Here is a 23,927-nt window from a genome sequence, read left to right as displayed (position 1 = left end):
ATAAAGCATGTCTTGTTCCTGAGAAACTAAAAAAGGTCATCTGTCTTGAAGACGATTACAGAAAGCTGTTATTCAATTAATGTATTTTTTTTCATCTCCTGATTAGATTGAGCAGCGGTTTGACTCATGATAGTTAATGAGATATGGTTGTTTGGTTGTTGTTTTAGTCCATTCATCTTAAACATTGTTTTTAAAGATCTAAAAACACCCATTTTAGGTTTTTTTGAGACATGTGCACGTTCTTTTTGTGTCTATATAATAAAAACTAGATAAAAGGCAAAAAGAATTGGAGATTAATCGACTGAAAGAACTCTCTGTGGACTCCGAATGTGACAATTTCGAGTCTAACAGAAGAACGTGTGTAAGCCGGAAAACTGGAGAGAAGATGTGATCAGACTGCTTTACCCCCGCACTCACACGTGGAGGTGGAAGTTTGGGTTTGGGGTTGTTTGGAAGCAGGGTAGTTTTTCCAGAAAGTTAAAGGAATCCTGAACCAGCATGGCAACAATTCCATAATTCACCACTATTCAATTGCGTCTGGACTGCGGCTCTTTGGAACAGACTTCACCATACAAGACAAAGAGCCGAAGCGTACGTCTGAGTTCTGTAAGTGTTATTTAGAGAGCAAACAGTCATCTGGAGTCTCATCAATCATGGAATGACCTGCCCAGTCACCGCACCTAAATCCTATTCAACTGCATTGGGATGAACTGGATCACAAGAAAGAAATCTTCATCGAGTGAAGAACATCTTTGGACAGTTTTACAATAAGCACCGCTTTCAGTATTTCAGCTGAATGTTCGGAAAGTGTGTATATCTGTCATTCATGCTGAGGATTTCTTAATGAAAATGGATCATCTGTACTCATATATTTGTTTGGACAAATGACCGTTCAATGACCGAGTTTGTTGCTTAGAAACTAAAGGAACATGGACGTGTCTTTCAAAAACCCAGACTTGCTTTGCTGCATTGTGGAGGAACTGTTTATGAGAAGCTAAGCGTGTGAAAGAATTTAGTAGCAAACTCTTTGCTAGCTAGGGGGGGGGTTGTACTCGGTTTCCCAGCATGCGTTGCTTTATTGTCACGTTGCTCCGGGTGATAGGGGAGAGAGACCGAGTCAGAGAGAAAGAGACGGAGAAAGACGGACGCAGGCGCAGATGCAGACGCGCACGGAGGGATCCAGAAATCCGGGGATAATAATGCGAGGATGGGAATAAACAATATGTCGCAGCGTGTTTGGAAACACACACTGCTACACCGTGAATACTGAAGGTACGTGATCGCACACACAACCCAGGGGTGGAACTGATGTTTTGAGGGATATGTTCCGGTCCGGAAGATTCGATCTTTTTGCACCTGCCTGCCATAATAAAGTGCGCAGTGGCAACCCTAATACAAAACCGTGTGCTTGATAAAAACACTCGAATACGTGTTTAATAGCTCCCAAATTTTTTTAATTTAATACATACATTTTCTCCTACACCTGTGTTTACCCCAGGAGAGGGTTTATTGTTGTAGCTTTACACTAGTTGAGTTGTCAAAATGGTTGTCATTGGTGATGAATGGGACTCCGCCGTTCCGACGGTCGTTTGTAAAAAAAAAGAATTAAACATTGTAATGAACATGGATTTATCATAGGATGTTATTGAATTGTTCATGTCCGCAATGCAGCTGCTGTTCAGAATAAACGATGCGCCTTTGCTGCTTTTTTACACACAACTGCGCAACACGCCGCTCGTCCGCTACATATATATAATACCAAATATGCAAATTAGGTCACGGTATCTGACCAATCACGGCAATCAAGTTTCTAGCATAATCCTGTGTGTTGATCTGAAACAACAATTTCGTTCAAAAAACGGTTTTATAAATAAAATAAGTGTTACACTAGGGGTCCCCAAACATTGGGCCCGTGGATCATTTGGTACCGGGCTGCACAGAAAGAAAAAAAAAAAATTATTTTCATTTTGTTGACTTTCGCATATAAATATAAATGACCGTTTTGTAAAAATTGTGCCATTTTTCTGCACTTGTTTCAGCCAAAATTTTTAATTTTTTTAAATTAAGTTCTCATTCTGTATTATGGGGACATTTTCATTACATATGTAATAATTCAATTAATAATAAAATCATATAGTATGTATAATATTATTATAATATGCACATCCCATGTATGTGGAAAAATTGTCTTGCATGAAACATGGTGCAACATTTGCGCTTCTGGTTTTTGTGCGGAACGAAGCATTTGCGAAAGGAAAAAAATCTAAGTTGTGATGGGATGTGATGACGCTAAGTCGATGCGACCAATACAACGTTAATTAATTTAAACCGATAGAGCACCCTGAAAGTGTTTCACTCCGCTTATACCACAGCAGATTGCTTACGATTGTGATTTTATTATCGTTTATTATATTCTGACCTTTTAACCCTTTTAGAGTTGCATTTTTTGCTGTGGAACATTTATGTTATAGCAGCTACAAATGGTCATTCCCTCATCAGCTTCTCTATTGTTGCCGTATTGCTGAGAAATCCCAGGTCCCTGTCAGGAAAAATGGCGGATGGCTTTCACTGACACTGGACACTGGACTCTTAATCACAGAATAGAAAATTCAGTAAGGTGTTGCACAGGTTACAGGACAGGGGAATATGCAAAATACTGTAAATGTAAATATCACACAACCAATTTAGTCTAGCTTTGTTTGAGAATAAAATAGATTAAAACAGTATAATTTCTCGTCCACAAAAGAAACTGATGTTAATAATTAAGTTTCAGTTCTTAAACACAGAAACGTTAACAGCAGGTTCATGGTTAAAGGCTTACTTATAAACATCAGTAATGTATCGACTTTTCCTGGCCAACTTTTGCCGCTGCTGGGCCCTTGAGCAAGGCCCTTAACCCTCAAGCTATATAACTGAGATAACTGTAAGTCATTGTGGATAAAAGTGTCTTCCAAATGCCATAAATGCAAATGTAAATGAATGGGAAATTTTTCTTTCTGTAGCTTCTGTGCATTTTTTAAATTGTTTTATTTGCTAATTCTTCTTATTATTGTTATTTAATGCTAATGTCAAACGTCTCTAAAACCCCATTTATATTAGGAATATTATTCAGGATATTAAAAGTTCATCTATTATTAATCTAAGTCAGTGTTTTTTATGTAAACTGGGTTTGATCGAGTCTAGCGACACCCGGTAGCACATTTTGGATTCTTCTTGTTGAGACCTATGGCTAACATTCAGCCCATGAACAATGCTAATGTACATCTCGTCTGTTGTGGAATCTCCAAATCGTAGACATGATTCATGCAAAGTGTTTGTTACGAGTTTTGTCAGCATGCCTGTGTACCTGTACTTCGAAGGGTAAAATATTATGCTAGTGGAACCAAGGGCAAATTATTACAATAAAGTATCGACCTGAGCCGTTTAAAAAGCTTATACCTAATGTACTTTAATATGCACACATCTACAGACTAAAGCTGATCATTTGTCAAAGCAGGTGTGTGTTAATTATATTCTAGATTGAATAGTGTTGGCGTATGGCTAAAGCTTTCTTACTTGCTTTTATTCCTAATCGCCAGGTGACCATAGATTTATTGCTGACTTAATGAAATGGGCAGAAATTTCTATAGTAGGCTTTGGATAGTACCGTGATTGCTTTTCAAAGCACTGTGTGTCAGTATGCGTATATGGTGTGTGTGTGTGTGTGTGTGTGTGTGTGTGTGTGTGTGTGTGTGTGTTTGTAAGCAAAGCTTTCAGACTTTCCTCTGGTGCTGTAACTCATTGATTATTAATGCTGAAGAGGAAATGCTGCATGGTCTGAGAGAGAGAGAGAGAGAGAGAGGGAGAGAGGGAGAGGGAGAGAGGGAGAGAGGAGAGAGAGAGAGAGAGAGAGAGAGAGAGAGAGAGAGGGAGAGAGGAATCTGTCTCGAGGGCACAGACTGAAATAGACCAAAGCTCAGAAACAGACAATGTCATGACTGAAATTGAGGGAGAGATAATCAAGAAAGAAGGAGATAAATAAATAAAAGGAATAAAAAAAAATAGTGTATTCTTTTTATTAATTAATTAACTTGTTTTTTTTGCAAACTGTGTTTTGTGTAAACAAAGTTAGAGAAGTGACGAAGAAGAAAATAGGAACGTGATGAAGATGTGAAGGAGGAACAATGAAGGTAGGGGAGTGATGGGAGAAGAAATTGAGAGGTGAAACGTCAAAAAAGGAGTGGGAGAAGTGACAGAAAATGAGATGGTGAAGTAAAGGAGTCAATAAGGAGGTGGAGTATTGAAGGAGCATATCAGAAGATGGTGGAGAACTGAAGGAGCCAAAAGAAAGAAAGCAGTTCAGCTGGAGAGTTCGAAGGTTTGTTCGTCCTGCAGGTTGGTGGCAGGTTGTATTTTTCTCCATCAGATAAGAACATCATCAGGTCAGGTCAGGTCAGGTCAGGTCAGCCCAAACTCCCCGCACCTGCACTTTAATGTTTCAGCTTGTCCACAAATGTTTTCTAAGGGAGCGAGCGAGTCCTGGAAGTTTAATGTTTCAGTCTTACGGTAAGTGAAGTTGATGATAAATTTGATACTCATGTGCTTCTGATACATGCTCGATTCCCACCCCCATTTGTTCAACATTTGGTTCGGCTCTGGAGTTATTTTGGACTCATGATCAGAAGGTTGTGAGTTCTAAACCCAGTACCAAAATCAAAATGAAAAAGCAGTTAATAGTTGAATAGTTTTATGATTAGCTAGCTATTGTTTTTGTATGTATTGTGAACTCTCGGTAATGTTAGCACTTCACTTTTTTTATTACAACTCATTAGTTCCTGGCTAACATTACACCCGAGTGGCATCCTAAAGTGTCGCCTGCAGGCAAAACTGCAAGTTCTACAAGACGTATCGGCATCTTGACACATTTCTGGAACACACTTCTACTCGAAATGGACGCTTAATTGCGATACTGTTCATCGTTCTGATCAATTGTGCCGTGCAGCACGTGACAGGACTCTCCTAGATCAGACCATCAGGACCGACCAATGGTATGTTCGGATGCAGAGGATGATGAAACGACTTTGTGTTCTGCATATTGCGTTACAGCTATTGGCTTTTTTTTTTTTTTTTACGACTGGCCAGTCGATTTTTAAACGATCTCCGTAGACAATGAGGGAAGCTAATAGCCTGAGCGCCATCTGTGAATCACTGTCCCATTGGGAGCCGTGTGGGTTCTTGCTGCAACAGAACTGCTAAATGTGATGACATCATGGCCGGTGATGGGAAGACGCTTGTGTTTCAGTAAGCTCTCGGATGTTTTACCATCCAGGGTGTCGGATATACATCAACGTCAGGAGCAGCTCAGCTCTAGCACTTACATCGCATGCAAATATGGCTCCTTAATAATAAAGTCTATGTTTTATTTTTGTTAGCGTTAGCCGTTTTGTTAGCGTTAGCCGTTTTTATCATATTTTACAAGCATGGCATTTATTAATGTGTGTGTGTGTCTGTTATTTAGCAGTCACCAGGGTGAGATCAGATGTTTTATTCATGATGATGATGTAAGAGTGAAAAGCTGTCGAACGTCTTGTTAAGTGTGAGCTCAACTGCTGGACAAACGAGAAGAGCATGATGACACTGTCCTCAAATGCGCAAATAAAAGATCCACTAGCGTATCTCACAGTGTGTGTACGTGTAGACATTGTCTTTTGTTTTTTTGGTCGAGGATTGGAAGCTACAAAGGACACAGCAATGAGTTGCATAAGATGAGGAAAGACCCAAATGGAAAGAGGAGTAAAAAGTGTGCTAAGCCATGTATCACCCAGATAAAAGTTGGTAGCTTAGTGATTCAAAGGTCATGAGATCAAATCCCAGCCACTCCTGGGCCCACGAGCAAGGCCCTTAATCCCATTGATGCATAGTTGTATGAATAATACTAATTGCTGTAAATGTAAAATGTGGAAGCGTACTGTTTTTTCCATTAAAGATAAATAAGCATCATCAGTTGAAATTGTGAATAAAAATAATTTTCAATTTATATTGTGGTTAGAAAAAGGTGTGTGAACAATCTGGTGTAGTTTCAGGGTTCCTACGGATTTTGGAAAAGCATTAAAAACTATGGAATATGACCTGGTAATATGATTAGTATGGGAAGCAAAAACAACATTTATATTGTTGTATTGAAAAATATTTGTGTTTCCATACAATTACCCAATTCAGTTTCTACAATAAAGAATAAAAAAAAAATTATTATAACATTTTTTTAAAGGCTACGTCCACACAAATCCGCATATATTTCAAAACGGCGTTTTCATAAAAAAAAAAAAAAAAAAGTCATTACCCAAAATTGCCACACCGAAACGGCAAAAAAACCCCAGCTTACGTTCCTGTACTGCGCACAAGCAAAACGTGAGAAGCTTCGACCTGGGTAATTTCCGCCTTTCGTTTATTTACTTTCCTGCTTTTTTGAAAGATCGCGGCAACGAAAACGTGTCATTGTTTTCGAAACATTGCGAAAACTGACTTTTGGAGAATCTGTTTGAATCTAAAAGCAACAAACACTATAGATCTTCCCCTATATGTTGAACTGAGCAGGAAGTCATTTTGGCTTGTATTTCTCTGCCATATGTCCTCCCAGCTGAGTTTCCTGTTCTTCCCACTGTCCCTGTCCAGCGTATGAGACAGATTGCTGCCTTCCTGAATCAGCACAGTTCCTACCCAACCGGCTTTATCTCTGGTGAGGTAAACTTGTTCCAGCAGCGTCTTGTATTCATATTTAGCCATCTCTTTCCACTCTGAGGCCACAGTTGGTGCTGTGTAGGTTCTCAGTGTGTAATGATTAGAGATCGACCGATTAATTGGCACCTCTACTATCGGTATGGATTTTTGCGGATAGTCGATAGTTCTAGCAATCGGCTATCAGCAAAAATCTATACCGATAGTTTTTCCGGCTTACGGGCCACTGTCGTGAGATGCGAATATAGGCCTCTAGAGGTGAACCAGATGCACTACATGAAGATCGATATAATATATTTATATAATTGTATTTTTTCCTTTGGCACATTTCCATGATTCAGTACTGTTTTTTGTGAAATTCTTTCTATATCCCATTGATGTTAGGAAGCTGGGGTCAGCTATGATACAGCACCCTTACAGCACAGAGGGTTAAGGGCCTTGATCAGGGGCTCAAGAGTGGCAGCCTGGCAATACTGGGGCTTAACCCCCGACCTTCCAAGCAGTAAGTCAGAGCCTCAACCACTGAGCTACCGCTGTATACCAGACACGAGCTACCCCTAAAACAAATCCTCACATGATGGTAAAATTAGCCTTTTCTGCTATCTCACTGTCTGTGTCCTCAGTCTAAAACCGAGTACTACAATCTGCCACTGCAGGGCCCTTGAGCAAGACCCTTAACCTTTAACTGCACAGTTAAATAATTTCGATATTTCTTTCTTTTCTATTTTAATTTTAGTAGTATAAAAGGTGAATTATTGGTATAGCCGCAAGTCCTTGTCTTGCGGCTATACTCCTCTTTTGTATTCTCTGAACGTCTAATTGTGACGCATTTATTAGATCTTCTGATCAGTATTAAAGTGGGAGTGTAAGGATGGAGGAGGAGGACGATCTTCACCGAATAATTCAGACTGCAGAGATTTTCGGCCTGATTTAGAGTCTCTAATCAACTCACTCATGGGATAAGTGCACATTTATGTGATTAAGGTGTGTAATAATTTGACAGCTAGACAGCTTCCCAGACTAAACTATTACACGTGCACATCCTTTGAGGCTACGTGTCAACTGAAAATGAGTTTTAAGATATTCAGCAACAATTTACTTAAAACGGAATTGTGTTTGTTGATATAAATTCATTGTCATAATACAGTAAGTAGGTCACTTGGAGCCAATGGGTAAAAATCTTCAGCTTGTTTTAACTAGTAATGTAGTAATTTTAAACAGGATAACTCACAAACTAGCATCATAGCAAACACGCATAGCATGACCTAGCAAAATCCCAAGAGGAGAAATTCCCCCAGGGGAACATTAGTGTGGATGGGAGTTCAAGGAAATGTAATTGGCCCTGCTTTCTGAGTGGGAAGAAAAATGGCCTTGGGCCTTGGGAAGCCGGCTGGTTCTTGTGAAGTCATGAACGAAGAACAAGGCAGATCTTTGATTTGAAGTGTCTAAAATTTTTATTGATTTTTTTTAATCAAAAATGTAATCATACTCGGGTGACACGGTAACGGTACTGCATTCAAAAATTCTCCAAGATCCTTGTTTGATCCTATGTTTTGTCACATAGTTTCTGAACTTTTGGCTTCCTTTCCCGCTTCATTAATGGATTAGCCATGGTTACTTATCCTAGGTGTCATGGAGTATGTTGTAGGGTCTCATTAACCTGGTACCCCATCCAGGTTGTATCTCTTGTGACCCTGACCAGGGTAAAGCAGCTGCTAAAAACTGAGGTTTCTTGCTAAGTGCTAATAAGCTAGCTCTTGTGTTCGATCATGAACTAGCAACAAGCTAACCAGCTAATATAAGTGAAGTAGGTTTTAACTCGAATGTTGACGTATGTCATGTGTAGGCTGATGATCTGCAGCAAATACGAGTATGTACTCTTTTTAAAGGCGTGAGCAGCTAGGTGGATACAACGCTATGTGCTAAACACGTAAAAGAAGGATCAACTTTCCGAGAAGGAATTCCAAGTCGAGGTTGACGGCTTCCTCTGGTTTTTATTCTTCTTCAGTCAAATGTACAGTAGCTGAACTGGGAACGTGAAGGAAGCACCTCATTAAAGAAATAAAAGAAAATTAGCTTGTCACACTTTTTCACAGTGAAATTCTTTCTTTGCATATCGCAGCGACGTTAGGAAGCTGGAGTCAAAGTGCAGGTCAGTCATCATACAGTGCCCCTGAAGCACTGAGGGTTTAAGGGCCTTGCTCAAGGGCCCAAACAGTGACAGTTTGGTACAACCTTCAGATCATTATAAGACTATGTCACGAGAGGTGTGTAAAAACCTGATCATGCGGAGACGCAGTTTACTCCCTCCCTCTCTCTCTGTAACCAGCTCCTGGTGGTGGTTCTCCAGCTGCTCCTCCTGCACTGCTGCTCAAAGATCTCTCTTTTGTTTTTCTTTCTGCTGCCGTCTCAAGCAGTCTGCAAAGCTGCCATTTGCTATGCATAGCTTTTTTTGTTCTGAACAGCAGGATGATGGGGTTGAATAGTGCTATCAGGAGACTCTGTGTGTGTGTGTGTGTGTGTGTGTGTGTGTGTGTGTGTGTGTGTGTGTGAGAGATAATTGCTTATTATTCCATCAGTTCATTGTGTCCTCGATTCAGACATGTTCACAGTGCACTTGTCCTCCGAACGAAGCCTAAACACACGCGCGCGCACACACACACACACACACACACACACACACACACACACGCACGCACACAGAGAACACAAGCACTTATAGATGATGAGTGTGAGCTGGTGAGCAGGTTAGTTTTTAGATGAACATTCATCATGTAGACAGATTAAAACATAAACTAATCACATTACATCACTAAAATATCCCCCCCCCCACTCTCTCTCTCTGTTACTGTCTCCCTCCTTTCTCTCTCTCTCTCTCTCTCTCTCTCTCTCTCTCTCTCTCTCTAAATGTCTCCCCTCTTTCTCTGTCTCTCTGTCTCTCTCTCTCTCTCTCTCTCTCTCTCTCTCTCTAAATGTCTCCTCTCTCTCTCTCTCTCTCTCTCTCTCTCTCTCTCTCTCTCTCTCTCTCTCTCACTGTTCCTTTCTTTCTCTCTCTCTCTCTCTCTCTCTCTCTCTCTCTCTCTCTCTCTCTGAAAGTTTCATAATTTGCTCATTTACCCATATTTATAGAAATGATCATTATTATTAAAAATACTATTCGAAACATATACAAAAGTAAACATATACAAAAGCACCTGACTTTTCCAGCCATATGTGGTTCTTCACCAAACTGTTACCACAGAGTCAAACGCACACAATTGTGTAGGACGTCTTTGGATGCAGAAGCATGAAATTCTCCCTTCACTTGAACTTGGAGACCCAAAACTGTTCCAGCATAATCAGGCCTCTGTGCACAAATCCAGAACATCTCCACGAAGATATGCTTTGCATTGGTTTAAATAGAAGATCTCCTGCTATAGAGCTCCAACCCTATGGGGTGAATGTGAACGCTTCTCACCTACGTCAGTTTACCTACAATTTTGTGGCTCAACGATTCTCACACAAATCTCCAAACAATTTAATGGAACATCTAAAATTAAATTTGGAATGGGATGTTCAAAAAGCTCAGGTGTCCACAAACTTTTGGTTGCCACACAATTATGACTTTGACCTTTTCTCTTACTATACATTGTATGACCAAAAGTATGTGGACACCCTTGTGCGCTTGGGGGACATTCCCCATGTGCATCCACTCTGCTGTTATTTGATTTTTGAGGAGACCTGAGACCTTCCCCAATATATCGACATCGTCCCAGGTCTTCCAACATTTATCATATTCTCTGAGATAATTCCAAACTTGATCGTTGTCTCCATATCATCTGAAAATTATAGTTGAGTCGGCTTTGGTGGAGAACTTTAATCTAAAGGTCATAACTTTAAATATGTGTCGTCTCTCCACTTTCTCTATTTGTAGCATTGAAGAGTGTGTGTGTGAGCGTGTGTGTGTGTGTGTGTGTATGAAAGAGCGTGTACGTGTGTGAGCTGGTCATCATGGCCTCCGAGAATGTGACCTTGGAAAATCAGCTTCACAGTGCGCAGAAGAACCTGCTGTTCCTGCAGCAAGACCACGCCAACACTCTGAAGGGCCTCCATGCGGAAATACGTCGCCTGCAACAGCACTGCACAGGTACACGCGTGCGCACACACACACACACACACCACTGTATACTGACTTCTCCATATTTGATGAAGCGTGTGTGTCACTGTGAAGGATGTTCATGTAGAGTTGAAATTCTGTCTCTTTAAATCAGATTTGACGTACGAGCTGACGTGCCGGAGTTCCGATCCGAACGGTAAGATCTCACACACACACACACACACACACACACACACACACACACACACACACACACACACCTGTCTCACACATAGACACACATTTATCACTGTTGATGCGGAAGTTTCGAGCAGGTTCCTCACGGTTCTTCTCTTTCGCACACGTTTGTCTTTATTTTATATTAAAAAAGGGAAGATTCGTATTTTATTTGTGTGGTGTTTGTGGACGTGATTAGAGCTGGTTCTCAGGTGGGGATTAAACTGCTTTAAACTGCAGCAAGCTGTAAATATGGTTTTAGTGCTGCTGCAGAAAAAGAGAGAAAAGAAGTGAGAGGGCGTGTGAGAGTAGAGAGGGAGGGGAGAGAGAAATCAGGAGAGAAATAGCTCTCTGTCCCCAAACACACATACATCACCCATGGCCCTGTGCTGTAACCTGGCAACCAGCGACCCACCCAGACACACACACACACCCCCACCCCCACCCACCCACACTTTCACACACACAAATCTCTGTTGACCCCCAGTTGATTTTCCACTGTGTCTCTGTCTCTCACACACACACACACACACACACACACACACACACACACACACACACACACACACAAGTTTGTTTGTTTGCTATCAGTCACACTTTTTTAATTCTCTCTGCACATCTATTTTTGTTCTTTTTGAATTCTGTGCTTTTTTTGTTTTATTATTTTTGAATCTATTCTATTTAGATTTTTGTTGTTCCATGCTGACCCCTGTCCTGCTCTGTCCTGTCCTGTCCTGCTCTGTCCTGTATTGCCCTACTCTGTATTGCCCTGCTCTGTCCTGCCCTCTCCTACCCTGTTCTGTTGTGTCCTGCTGTATACAGCTCTGTTCTGTTCTGTCCTACGCTGTCCCGGTTTGTCCTTCTCAGTCCTGTTATTGTAAATTATCTTTTGCTGTATCCTGTCCTGCTGTCTATTTATATTTGTCCTGCCTTGTCCTGTCCTGTCCAGTTGTATGCAGCTCTGTCTATCTCTGTCCTACCCTGCTCTGTCTTGCTCTGTCCTACCCTGCTCTGTCTTGCTCTGTCCTACCCTGCTCTGTCTTGCTCTGTCCTGCTCCGGTTTTATTCAATTATCTTCTGCTGTATCCTATCATGTGTGTTCTGTTTTATATCTATTTATAGTTGTTCTTCCCTGCTCTGTCCTGCTGTATATAACTCTGTCCAGCTCTGTCCATCTCTGTCCTGCTCAATCCTCTCTTGCTCTGTCCAGCTCTGTCCTCCCCTGCTCTGTGTAGCTCTGTCCTTCCCTGCTCTGTTCTGCTGCTTCCAGCTCTGGCCTGCTCTGTCCTCCCCTGCTTTGTCCAGCTCTGCCCTGCTCTGTCCTCTTCTGCTCTGTCCTCCCCTGCTTTGTCCAGCTCTGCCCTGCTCTGTCCTCCTCGCTCTGTCTTGTTCTATTCTACCCTGTCCAGCTAAAGCCAGCTCTGTCCATCTATTTACAGCTCTGTCCAACTCTGTTTTATGTACTTCTATTCTGATGAATCTTGTCCTGCTGTCTATTTATATTTGTCCTGCTCTGCCCTGCCCTTGTGCTGTCTTGCTTTGTCCTCTTGTATCCAGCTCTGTCTTGCTCTGCTCTGAATTAATAAAATTTTCTTCTGCTTTATATTATAGTGTTTTGCCGTTAAATCTGTCCTGCCTTACCCTGCCCTGCTCTGTCCTGCTCTGCCCTGTCCTGCCCTACCCTGCCCTGCCCTGCCCTGCCCTGCCCTGCTCTGCTCTGCTCTGCTCTGCTCTGCCCTGCCCTACCCTGTCCTGTCCTGCTGTATTCAGCTCTGTCTTGCTTTATCCTACCATGTCCTCCTCTGTCCTGTTTTGTTAAATTCTGTATTACTGTATTGTTTTATATTCTGTTTTGTTTCGTTTGGTTCCGTTTTTTTATTTTTTATTATTTGCTTCTTGTCTCCAGCCCTGTTTCAATTTTACTTTGTTCTGTTCTATTGATTTCTATTCTACTTTTATTCAGATGCATTCCATTCTTTTGTTATTTAATTCTATTGTATTCTATTACATCACATCGTCTTCTGTTTCATCCTGCGCTCTTCCTTTTAATTTTATTCGGCTTTATTTTATTTCATTAGTTACTCTTTTCTCTACGGTTTCTTCTCATCATCGGTCAGTGTCCGCGTTCTCACGCCGTTCCTGTAGCCGTAAAGTGCAGAATTTAATCAAACATCAGTATGAGGTGCTCTGGGTGAAGCGGTATCTAGAGACAGATCTTCTCCAGGGCTGACCGAGAGTGAAGTCAGTGCTCTGAAGTGAAGAGTTCAGTTCAGGGAACAGTCCAGAGCTGAAATAAAGCCGGACTAAATCACATTACAGCGGCGCAGCTCTCTAAAGTGAAATAAAAAGCCTGGTGCACTGAAATAAAGAGCTTTCAGCTTTCTGTGTGCACAAGTGTGATCTGCTGGTATAACACCTGCATTGTGGTAACTCGATGTACCTTCGTTTGGTCTCCGGTGCTGTTTTTTTTTTTTTTTTGGGTGTGTGATAATATTCAAAGAAAAATAAATGACGTCAGTAACTTACGGTATATGAACAAAAGTTTGTGGACACCTGAACATAAGATCGGCATGTGCCCCTTTTTACAGACCCCCATTCCACATTTAGTCCCCATTATGATAACCTCCACTTTTCTGGGAAGATGTTCCACTAGATTTTGTGGAGATTTGAGCTCATTCAGCAGGTCAGGTACTGATGTAGGGGAGGTCAGGAGGCCTGGGGTGCAGTTAGCGTTCACATTCATCCTGTAAGGTTGGAGCTCTGTAGCAGGAGATCTTCCACTCCAACCCATGGAAAGTATATCTTTATGCACTGTCCTGCTAGAAAAGGTTTGGGTTTCCTAGTTCAAGTGAATAGAAAATGTCATGCTACCATGTTCATAGACTTTCGTAGATCTTCTACAATCGTGTTCTTACAACTGTAAAAGTTTGGGGAAGAAAATCATATGGGATGAAAAATCAGGTGTTCCAAAGTTTTGTTTATTTCTTACAGGTTTGTTTTTGGATCAAAATAAACCAAATCGACCTTAATGTAAGAAGAAAACTACGCCGGAGAAATTTAGAACAATGAAAATGAAGGATTTTGAAACGCATACTGTGAGACAGGAAGTCGCTCTGATTTGTTGTTGTTGTTGTTGTTAGCTTCGTAAGCTAGTCTATGTCTGTGAGGAGTGAGGGGCCGGGGAACGATACGTCAGTGGCAGGTCGAAAAAGCCGCACAATGAAAAGGAAAAGATTGATGGAGTGAAAAAAGAAAAAATATTGACCATGTCACCAAATAGATTCAAACTGAGTCTGGTTTGAGAAGATGAAGAAGAAAACGTATATTTGTGTAAAAAAAAAAAAATATATATATATAATGAATAAAAGTCTGAAAAATAAATAGTGAACTAAACGACTAATACTGATACCAGTAAAATCTACTTAAGTACCAGAACTAAGTATTCATATCAGCAGCCTGTCCTGAGCCACGTAATAGTCATCAGGACACGCTGATGGTCAGCCATGACGTCTCTCAGATCTTCCTGAGTGTACAGGGGTGATGCAGCAGAGAGTTTAGAGGCGTAATGAGGTTTCTATGTGATTATGTTCACGTGATGGGGAAAGACAGGTCGGAGAACCAACCCCGAGTATGAGTCACTCCATTACGGCCACATGAGCTCATCCTGTCCACCACTGCTATGAGAGAGAGAGAGAGAGAGAGAGAGAGTGTTTTGTGTTTATTACAGGTGGGGTTTTTAGAGGATCTTATCATTGTATTCGATTTTCTATTCAGAGAACTGCAATGATAAATTATTCCTGAATACTACATACAGCCTATATGATTTTTTTTTTTTCTTTCTCCATATACTATTACATCAATCAGGCAGAACATTGTGAGCACCTGCCTGATATTGTGTTGGTCCCCTTTTGCTGAACAGTCGTGACCCTTCAAACATTAACAGCATAAACTTCTTCAGCAGTTTGAGCTACAGGAGCTCGTCTGTTGGATCGGACCACACGGACCAGCCTTCGCTTTCCATGTGCATAAATGAGCCTCAGCCGCCCACGACCCTGTCGCCGGTTCACCACCGGTTCTCCTCCCTTGGAGCACTTTTGAGCACTTCAGACCAGCAACATTCACAGGAGCTGCAGTTTTGGAGACGCCGTGACCCTCGTCTAGACGTCACATTTTGTCGAATTTGCTCGCCTATTTTTCCTGCTTCTAACACGTCAACTTTGAGGAGAAAACTAATATCTCCACCCACTAACAGGTGCCATGATGAAGAGATCATCAGTGTTATTCACTTCGCTGGTCATAATGTTGTAATGTCAAAGTTATCGATCAGACCACTGCTGGGCCCTTGAGCAAGGCCCTCAGCACTCAACTGCTCAGTTTTAAATGAGATCATTACAACTCTGCTTCATAGTTCGACTGCAGACTCAATAGTTCACGTTCAGGATCGCAGTTCCGGTCACAAATATTTTTCCGAGGTGTTTCTCCACAGTAGCTGTGATTGGCGTGTTTAAAACGCTATGTTATGAAAACCTTAACATGTGTCACCGAAGACTCTTCCTAAGTGCTACATGAAACGGCTCCGTACTATAAACTTCACCACGTCATGTTTTTAATCGATAAAATAATGTTTCCTATAATCTTGAGCATGCAGCCATAATGGAACAGAGCCTCCGACCAATCAGAATCCGAGGACGGCACCGTGGCGTGAGAATCTGAGTTTATCGTGGATTTATTACGGTCTGAAAGAATTTTTCCAGTAAAAAGTGCATGTACACGTTTGTGCCCGATGTGTACGTGGTGGAAAACGTGAGATGTGTATGGTTTGGGTTTTAGCATTTCAAGGGAGTTTCAAATTTCAAATGCAGCCACGCTCCAATTTCTCTACAGGATAATGCAGTTATGCTATTTGCTTTCCTTTGTGAGTGTGTGTGTGTGTGTGTGTGTGTGGAGAGCAGAGCTGAAGGTCAGTCGAGAGTGAGACGCTACTCCACTCTCAAATCGATTAGCACTGTAACATCAGAGCTCTCTTTCTCTCTTTCTCTCTCTCTCTGTCTCTCTCTGTCTTTTGTGTACTGTTGTGGCCCCACCCTGTTTAACTGATACAAAGAAAGAGGGAGAGAGAGAGAGGGAGAGAGAGAGAGAGAGAGAGAGTGCAAATGGATAGAATGACTTCTAAAAATAGATGACACACACTCTGTGTTGATGTGTAATGTGCCTGGATGTTATTGTGTGTGTGTGTGTGTGTGTGTGTAAGAGAGAGCTAGAAATGTTATTTGCAATAACAAGGACTAAATGTTTATCTGTATCAATATCACGATAATATCAACTCTATTGATAATTATGATAAGGATCAGACAACAGACTGATGTTCTGGGTCACGGGCTGAAGGGCGTAGAAGGACAGAGGTGGTGATGGTGGCTGAAGGAAGAGGGAGTTTATTTAAGCAAGTCAGCACTGCCCTCTACAGGCTTAGGGTAGGAACAGCATGTTGTCCTTTTTTTTTCCAGCCGTTAAATCACGATTGACTTCAGGAGTCGGTTTGAGGTGCATTTCACCCCCAGGCCTTTAGCGGTGTCCTGCTTGAATCAATCCACTTCTTAATACCATCAGTATGATGCAACGGCTATGGAAACCATCAATATTATAGTGGGGAATCTCCTACAGGGAATGCATGTCATTTCTACTATTCGTCTCCTTTTACTGTAGCCACATCTGCACCGCCCGCATACATCATCTCTAACAGAAGCATCGATATTAACCTCATAAAATGACCCCTGCTTTTTTTTCCGTGTCTTGCGTTTTTTTGGGGGATTTAAAATGAAGGCAAATTGTATGTTTTTGTGCAGCTTTAATTTGTTGAGGAAAGCGAACGCAAAAGTATAAAAGATTCACGAAAAAGCTTCACAACTGTTTCGAACTGTTTCCAGCTTTTCTTGAAAAGTCCGTCTTCTAAATGTCTTCATAAGTATATCTCAACCAAATCCTTTTCTTCTCCTCTTGTCGGTCAATGTGGAGCAAAAAACAGTTTTTAAATTCATTTTTAAGCTTCTGCAGTTTGCTACAGATGCGACTTGCAAGCTCTGACTTGTGCGCTCAGGTAAAGTTATGGTTAGGGTCTGGTTCTACCACTTCCACTGAGATGTTTCCTTCTCTATATTTTATCTCCTCACTTTCTGTCACATCACACACACTTTCTTTGACTTTATAATGGATGTTCAGGTTGTATAGGTTTTTCCCAACGGTTTGGAAACATCTACGTGTGATCAGATCCAGAGTTTCCTGGAATAAATCAACGGGTGATTATGTAAAGAGTAGAGGTTTGAAAGGTTGAAAAAAAGAGGAACTTCTTAAGAAATTTGCGTGTGTGTGTGTGTGTGGCAGATGACGGCGAGGCACGTTGTATGGAGCTCCAGCGTCGCTGCGAGAAGCTGGAGGAGCAGCTGAAGGCCAAAGAGCAGGAGAACAGCGAGCTTCTGCGTGAGCTCGAGCAGAAGAACGCCATGATCTCGGTGCTGGAGAACACCATCCGCGAGCGTGAGAAGAAGTACCTGGACGAGCTGAAGCTCAAGAGCCACCGGCTGGCCGTGTTATCCGGGGAGCTGGAGCAGAGAGCTGGGACCATCGCTTTCCTCACTGCGCAGCTCCACGCCACCAAGAAGCGCCTTCTGGAGGGCGGAGCCGCCTTCAAACCGGCCCCGCCGGCAGAGCCCCGCCTCGACTCGCCCACCAACGGAGCTGCGGGCAAGCAGCCGGACACTCCCCGCAGGCGCATGCGCAAGAGCCTGTCCCAGCCGCTGCACTGCGAGTACACCGAGCTCTACAGGGTGGGCGCGGCCGACGGTCGAAGGATCGTCCTCAGAGATGCGACGGGAACGATGCCCGACCCCGCGCCGTTCCTGCAGGCCCGGGACACCCCCGCTAATGCTGACACGCAGCCCCTGCTCCGCGAGCGACCCCCCATTATCCCGCCCATCACTTCCTCAGCGAGCCCCACCCATTCTCTTATGCCTCAGAGTCCCAGGCATCAGCGAAGCCCCGCCCACGTGGGAGTTGCTCACAGGATTCATCACCAACTGGCAGAAGTGGAGACGCTCGCTGTGGATCAGGTTAGCGACGAGAAGGTGATGCGTAAACCATCGGCTACTGACAGAACTGTTTAACACACACACACACACATACACAGTGTCTTAACACTGAATACAGCCAATACAGTATAAACAGGACTAACTAGAAAACCACACACACACACACATGCAACCAATCTATAGAAATCACTCTATATATATCTCTCTCTCAATACTATAACTCATGTAGCCACACAAGCACAGCCTGAACAAAGCAGTCGAAACACTGGACGCACGTGCAACCTAAACGGGACAACGTACGCACGTGTGCTGCTGGTAAGACTGAACGGGACAAAAGCATCCGCCTCTCTATAGCCTGCTGTTTATGCAAAACTGTAAGACCAGAAGGTTTTTTTTCTTCTCACGCGTAACACCACAGCGTCTTTTCGGAGGTCGGTCGGAACCTGAGTGTACGCATGCCAAATGTTTTATGTTCCTTACCTCATTCACACGTCGTGTTTTTTTTTCCTCCTAGAACAGACTCAAATAGCCAAATCGTGACATGGTCGCTCTACATGGTCGCATTATAGATGCGTAATTCTCGCTGCGCACTGCGGTATTAAATCGGGTTTGCTCTCTACTCCTGCCTGCTCTGTACAGGTCGCTCACATTACTGTAGACTCCTGCTGCTTTCCCAAACTGTAACGCATAAAGCAAGAGATCAAACAAACCAACTGGCTTTGTGTCTGGCTTTTTTATCTTCTATACACGCGTCACGTGCGCTGCAGTACTTCTTAAACTTCCTCTTTTTTTTTATTGTATTAATTGTAAAGGAAATGCGCATGAACGGTTTCGCATTTAAGCGTCCATCACTGAACTGAACACATCAAGACACGAAGAAAAATGTTCAATCAAGTGTCTAATTTTTTTAAGACAAAGCAAACCGGGAATAGTGTAAGTTTAAGTGTTTCAGGAAAAGGTAGGTATTCACTCGTTCTACGGGAAGTTCATTCCACCACCTCAGTGTGAGAACAACGACCAGCCTTGAAGTATAGTTTGCTCTTACAGAAACAGAAGGTGGGAGCAGTCTAGCGGTGCTGGATGATCTCAGGCAGTGTGAGGAGTAATGAGGAGTACAGCAGTGGGGTGGTGTGGGAGACTATTGCAACTCTCTGCTAGCAGGTCGACCTCTGAATACTATTCGTTCACTACAAAGGATCTCCCACACCACCCCACTGCTGCGCTTCCTCATCAGATTCAAAACGCTGATGTTTGTCTACAACGTCAAAAATGGACCCTTTTACCTCAGAGTCCTGATCACTCATCGCACTGCACCATGTTGCCTGAGATCCTTCAGCGCTGCTCGACTGGTCCCACCTTCTCTCAGGGTAAGAGGTAAGTATACTTCAAGGCTCGTCTCTAACTCTAATTGTGTATCTACTATTACTATTATTGTTTTCTTTTTTTGTATTTATATACTGTACTGTATATATTTTGTATCGTGTTTCTGCTTCATATTTGCACATTTCTTTCTTTGTTGCTGTAACACGAAAATTTCCACACTGTGGGACGAATAAAGGTTTATCTTATCGCTTATCTTAGTCCAGTCTTGAAATGACAAAGAGACTGGAGACAAGCCCCTGAGCAGCCTGTGTGGATAGAAATGGTCAAATCCTTTTGATGTTGTTGAGAAGGAACCGACAAGAGCGAGTTGCTTCAGGAACATGTGAGGAAAAGTTATGAGATCCTGACCTGGAGATGAATCACCTGGGATGACGAGCAGTTTAGCTTTCAACAGTCGACATTGTCCCAAATCAGATTGAAATAATGTAGATTAAAAAGATTATAAAATACGAATTTATAGTTTTTGTGGTGACTGTGGTGAGAAAAGACATTAAGATGGTATGAGGAAGAAACTTGAGAGAAACCATTAAAAAAAAGGGAACCCGTCCTCATACGTAACACAAAATATCCATTCAATACGGTTCCATCATTGTTGAAGTGTACAGTTCAGTGATAGACAATTAAATACAAAACTGTTAATTGACATCTCAGTCCTGAGCCGTTGTAGCAGACTGTTGATATTATTTACAGTCCAAAACAAAACCCATCCTCAAAGTTAAGTTGCTCAGTAACTTCATGGATTTTTACCTCTGTGGAATGGGGACATGCATCTTCATAAATGAGTCCGATGCGATTCGCATCTCGCTGCATAGCCAATGATATGATACATTAAAGATACATATGAAGCAGCTACCGATGCGATGTGAATGTAATTACATTATCATATCAATATCCAGGTCAAATGCTGTGTGATCAGCATATCGTCAAGGTTGCCAGCTGGAGTTCCTCAGTCACCTTCCCAAAACTCGATTTGGTCATGCGTTGCTTTAAAGCGGTGGCCATCACCGACCCCGGTTCCTCTGTGAGCCTCGGCGTCTCCCAGGCCTCCTTCTATTCTATGCTGTTAATTTTTTTAAATTTGTCAATTCCAAATTTGCTCAAGGCTTCGTTAAGTTTAATGCGTGCACCGTATAGAAAACGAAACGTACACGTCTAATAAGACACGCTGGATCGAGTGCTGTTTTCCAACCTCTGGAATAGCGAGCGTAGATGCCGGTTTGCTAATCAGCAGTGATTCATTACAACTCATTATAGAAACCACTCATGCAGCAATGCATTGGCACGATACCAGACTCTTAAATATATGTTTGTTTAAATCCATTTCATTTTCTTAATCATGTAATAAAACGGTAACATTATTTTAAAATTTTAATTTCCAATTTGTTTTATGGGGTTTTAAAAGCACCAGTGTGAGTTGACATCTGATTTGAAATGAACACAAAGTGTGAGCACCAAACAAACACACAAAAAAAAACTTTGGAAAGAGAAATTCTTTAATTTTTTGTGATTACACAGTGATTACAGCAGTATCTCTTGTGTACCGCATACATTATACACAAGTTAAATGAAAACGAGACGTTACGTGACGGTGCGGTCAAATGTAATGCAGATTTATCTTTGCCCTGACACGTACGCCATCCTGTCTACTCCTAATCCACTAAAGTGATTTTACGGAGGCTGCTTACTTCATCCTCGGTGGGTCTTTAGAACACAGAGACACAAATGTCTTAACACGTGCTTGAAAATCTCATTAGCGCTCGAGTAAGGATTGAGCGGAAACAAAAAAACGTGGAAAAAAAAACAATCAGTACGTGTTCACAGCTACAATCGAGGTTTCAGTGTCGCTAAATCATGAAGTATAAAATGTAGCATAAATTCTAGCAAATAAAAAAAAAGAATTGGAGGAAATGAAGAAAGGAGTACAGAACTGTAACAGCGATAACTTTGCCACGTCAGAAAAAGCGTATAGTCCCCAGGTTAGCATGTTGAAATGATTATATATGTAGTGCTAATTTGTACTTTTATTAGCTTTAATATCGTGGACATGTGGCTATCATGGACTCTTTATTTCAGTATAAACATTTGTTTACCTTTTTATGTAAAAAAAAAAAGCTAACAGCTAAAGCTTACTAGAGACAAGGACTCATTCGCAATCAATATTTGTTCAAATGTATATAATTCACAAATAATTAAATTGGCCAATATTGTTTGAATCATTATCGGACTCATCTCAGCTGAGGAAAGTGTAATTTTTAAACATCAAAAAGTCCAACTCGAAAGCGGTATAGTTAACCGTTATAGAACTAGCATCAGCTTTCGAGTTGTTAGCAGCACTAGCAAACATTACAGACCAGACATGTCACAGAGTATTGAAGAAACAGGAAGATTTTTTGAACAGGACCCCAGCCAGTTTGGACGATTCAGCCTCATTCTAAACGATCCAGAACCCTATTAATAACAACACAATGACACTGAGCAGCAGGACATAGCTATAAGTGCTCCCCCTGCTGGCCGCTCCGGCATAGTACTCCATATCCGTCTCGTTCGTAAATCCGTTCCCATGTCCTCCACCGTACCTTGGGTAGCCGCCTCCATAACGGGGCCCAACACCATACCCACCATGCCAAGAATTACCGTATCCGTATCCGGGTCGAGACATGGATCCGAGTCCGTGTCCGATCACCATGCCTCCAAGTGCGCCGGCGGCTGCCGCTCCCGCCATTTTGCCGGCGCTAGATCCTGATGACGAACTGCCTGGATGAGCTTTGTAATGGTGGCCACCTCCGAAACCTGCACCTCTGTGAGCTCCGGCGCCTCCCCAGCCACCTCCTACTCCGGCCCTTCCTATACCACCCCAGCGGCCGCCTCCGAATCCCCCTCGCCGGGACACAACGCCAGGACACAACGTCAACACTAGTAGCGTGCAAGTCAGCATCCAGACCGTCTGAGAGAGCATGATGGGAGGATGATCTGTGAAAAGATGAAAGGGTCAGAGTTCAAATAGCAGCAAAACACCTAATGCATATTTGATACACGCGATACAATCACAATGACTTAATCAATAATTCAGGGACCCACTTTTAGCCGGTCCTTCCTAAAGATAAAAACATACCCTGTGAAAAGACACCAGACAAGACGCTGATGTTTCACAATTGTGGCATTAAAGCTTATCAACGTATTGCTATTTTGGGTGTAATTGGCAAATCAAGACGATCCCAGGGCTAATCGACAATTAGTTCGGGTCACACTTTCTTTTTTTTTATGGTATGCTCCAATCAAAGAATACAACATAAAAAATAGATCAGCTCGCCATGTATCGCCATAGCAACAGAATACGAACGTATTTATGCTCGACCCAAGTGTGTCAATCTCTTAAGGCCTGAAACTACTCGTGCCAAGACTCTTAATCTGATTTGGACTGGCGTCTGGGTTTAAAGCACATCCTGCTTTTCTAAAAGTCCTCTCAGATTAGCCCTAATCGCATTCTCTCCACCGCTTCATTCACACCTCCGCTGATCGACAGAACACCTAAACTATAAACCAGTCCCTAAGCCACGTGAGCATCAGCTCTTCCACTGTGAGAACAAGCATGAAACATGAAATATTGAGGTGGAAAAACAACAAATTCCTTCGCAGTAAGTATGAAGATTTAGTAAACTAAACAATGAGCAAAGGAGAAGTGAGGAATAGTTTATATGAGGTGATAAAAGAGGTCATTGTCTCACCTGTAGGATGTCAATAAGTCGTCTGGCAGTTCAGGTCTGCAGTCTGGATGAATTGAGACAGTCCCAGAGACGGACAGCGAACTAAACACACGTACACACACACACACATCTTAATCTCCCCTCCCTGATTGGCTGGGAGCCCCAGGGCCTCACCTTATCCTGGATATTCTCTGACATCAGAGTTTAGAGCTCACACACACACACACACACACACACACACACACACACACACACACACACACACACACACGTTGTAAAACTCATGATATCAGTAACGGCATGTGATGATTATTAGATGTGCGGAATCAAACCGAATTCGTTTAAAGTTGAATTACAATTAGAGCTTGACAATTAGATGTTTAGGAAATTATTAGATGTGCACACACACACACACACACACACACACACACACACACACACACACACAGTTTTATCTATTATTCTATTTGACCTTTTTAGTTAATTGGGTAATGAACTTTGAAATGGATTAAAGCCAAACATTCACACATGGTACCCATTCTTTTACTCCTCCTTCACTCTTATAATAAACTCCACTCTTCTTGGAAGATGTTCCACTAGATTTTGTGCAGATTTGCGCTCATTCAGCCACAAGAATGTAAGTAAAGTCAGGCACTGATGAAGGTGAGATGAGGAGGCCTGCGGTGCAGTCAGTGTTCACATTCATCAGTTCAATGTAGCAGGAGATCTTCC

General features: G+C 42.2%; 2 protein-coding genes across 3 annotated transcripts; one reads left to right on the top strand and one right to left on the bottom strand.

Annotated features, from left to right (window-relative positions):
- The first annotated feature begins 1,106 nt into the window (after nucleotides 1–1,106).
- Nucleotides 1,107–18,817, top strand: ccdc92 (coiled-coil domain containing 92). Its single transcript, XM_046872321.1, has 4 exons — nucleotides 1,107–1,272; nucleotides 10,628–10,840; nucleotides 10,965–11,006; nucleotides 17,405–18,817. Exons 2-4 carry the CDS (start codon nucleotides 10,705–10,707, stop codon nucleotides 18,181–18,183), a joined length of 957 nt encoding a protein of 318 aa, XP_046728277.1. The 5' UTR covers nucleotides 1,107–1,272; nucleotides 10,628–10,704; the 3' UTR covers nucleotides 18,184–18,817.
- Nucleotides 18,818–20,966: 2,149 nt separating this feature from the next.
- prnpa (prion protein a) lies at nucleotides 20,967–23,340 on the bottom strand. Of its 2 annotated transcripts, none has more exons than XM_046871878.1 (2): nucleotides 23,217–23,340; nucleotides 20,967–22,461 (listed from the first exon to the last, which is right to left on the bottom strand). In XM_046871878.1, exon 2 carries the CDS (start codon nucleotides 22,445–22,447, stop codon nucleotides 21,923–21,925), a length of 525 nt encoding a protein of 174 aa, XP_046727834.1. In that variant the 5' UTR covers nucleotides 22,448–22,461; nucleotides 23,217–23,340; the 3' UTR covers nucleotides 20,967–21,922. The 2 variants fall into 2 exon arrangements, with proteins under 2 accessions (XP_046727834.1, XP_046727835.1); XM_046871879.1 differs by lacking the exon at nucleotides 23,217–23,340 and adding an exon at nucleotides 22,604–22,868.
- Nucleotides 23,341–23,927: the final 587 nt, after the last annotated feature.

This window comes from Silurus meridionalis, chromosome 17 (assembly GCF_014805685.1).
Source record: "Silurus meridionalis isolate SWU-2019-XX chromosome 17, ASM1480568v1, whole genome shotgun sequence".
Classification (NCBI taxonomy): Eukaryota; Metazoa; Chordata; class Actinopteri; order Siluriformes; family Siluridae; genus Silurus; species Silurus meridionalis.
This window is presented reverse-complemented; position numbering and strand designations above follow the sequence as displayed.

What these genes read in the sequence shown, in the direction of transcription:
- ccdc92 (XM_046872321.1), top strand. Translation starts at nt 10,705, where the DNA reads ATGGCCTCCGAGAATGTGACCTTGGAAAATCAGCTTCACAGTGCGCAG. An exon ending in CCTGCAACAGCACTGCACAG is followed by an intron (nt 10,841 to 10,964) that starts GTACACGCGTGC and finishes TCTTTAAATCAG; the next exon opens with ATTTGACGTACGAGCTGACG. An exon ending in CCGGAGTTCCGATCCGAACG is followed by an intron (nt 11,007 to 17,404) that starts GTAAGATCTCAC and finishes TGTGTGTGGCAG; the next exon opens with ATGACGGCGAGGCACGTTGT.
- prnpa (XM_046871878.1), bottom strand. Translation starts at nt 22,447, where the DNA reads ATGCTCTCTCAGACGGTCTGGATGCTGACTTGCACGCTACTAGTGTTG.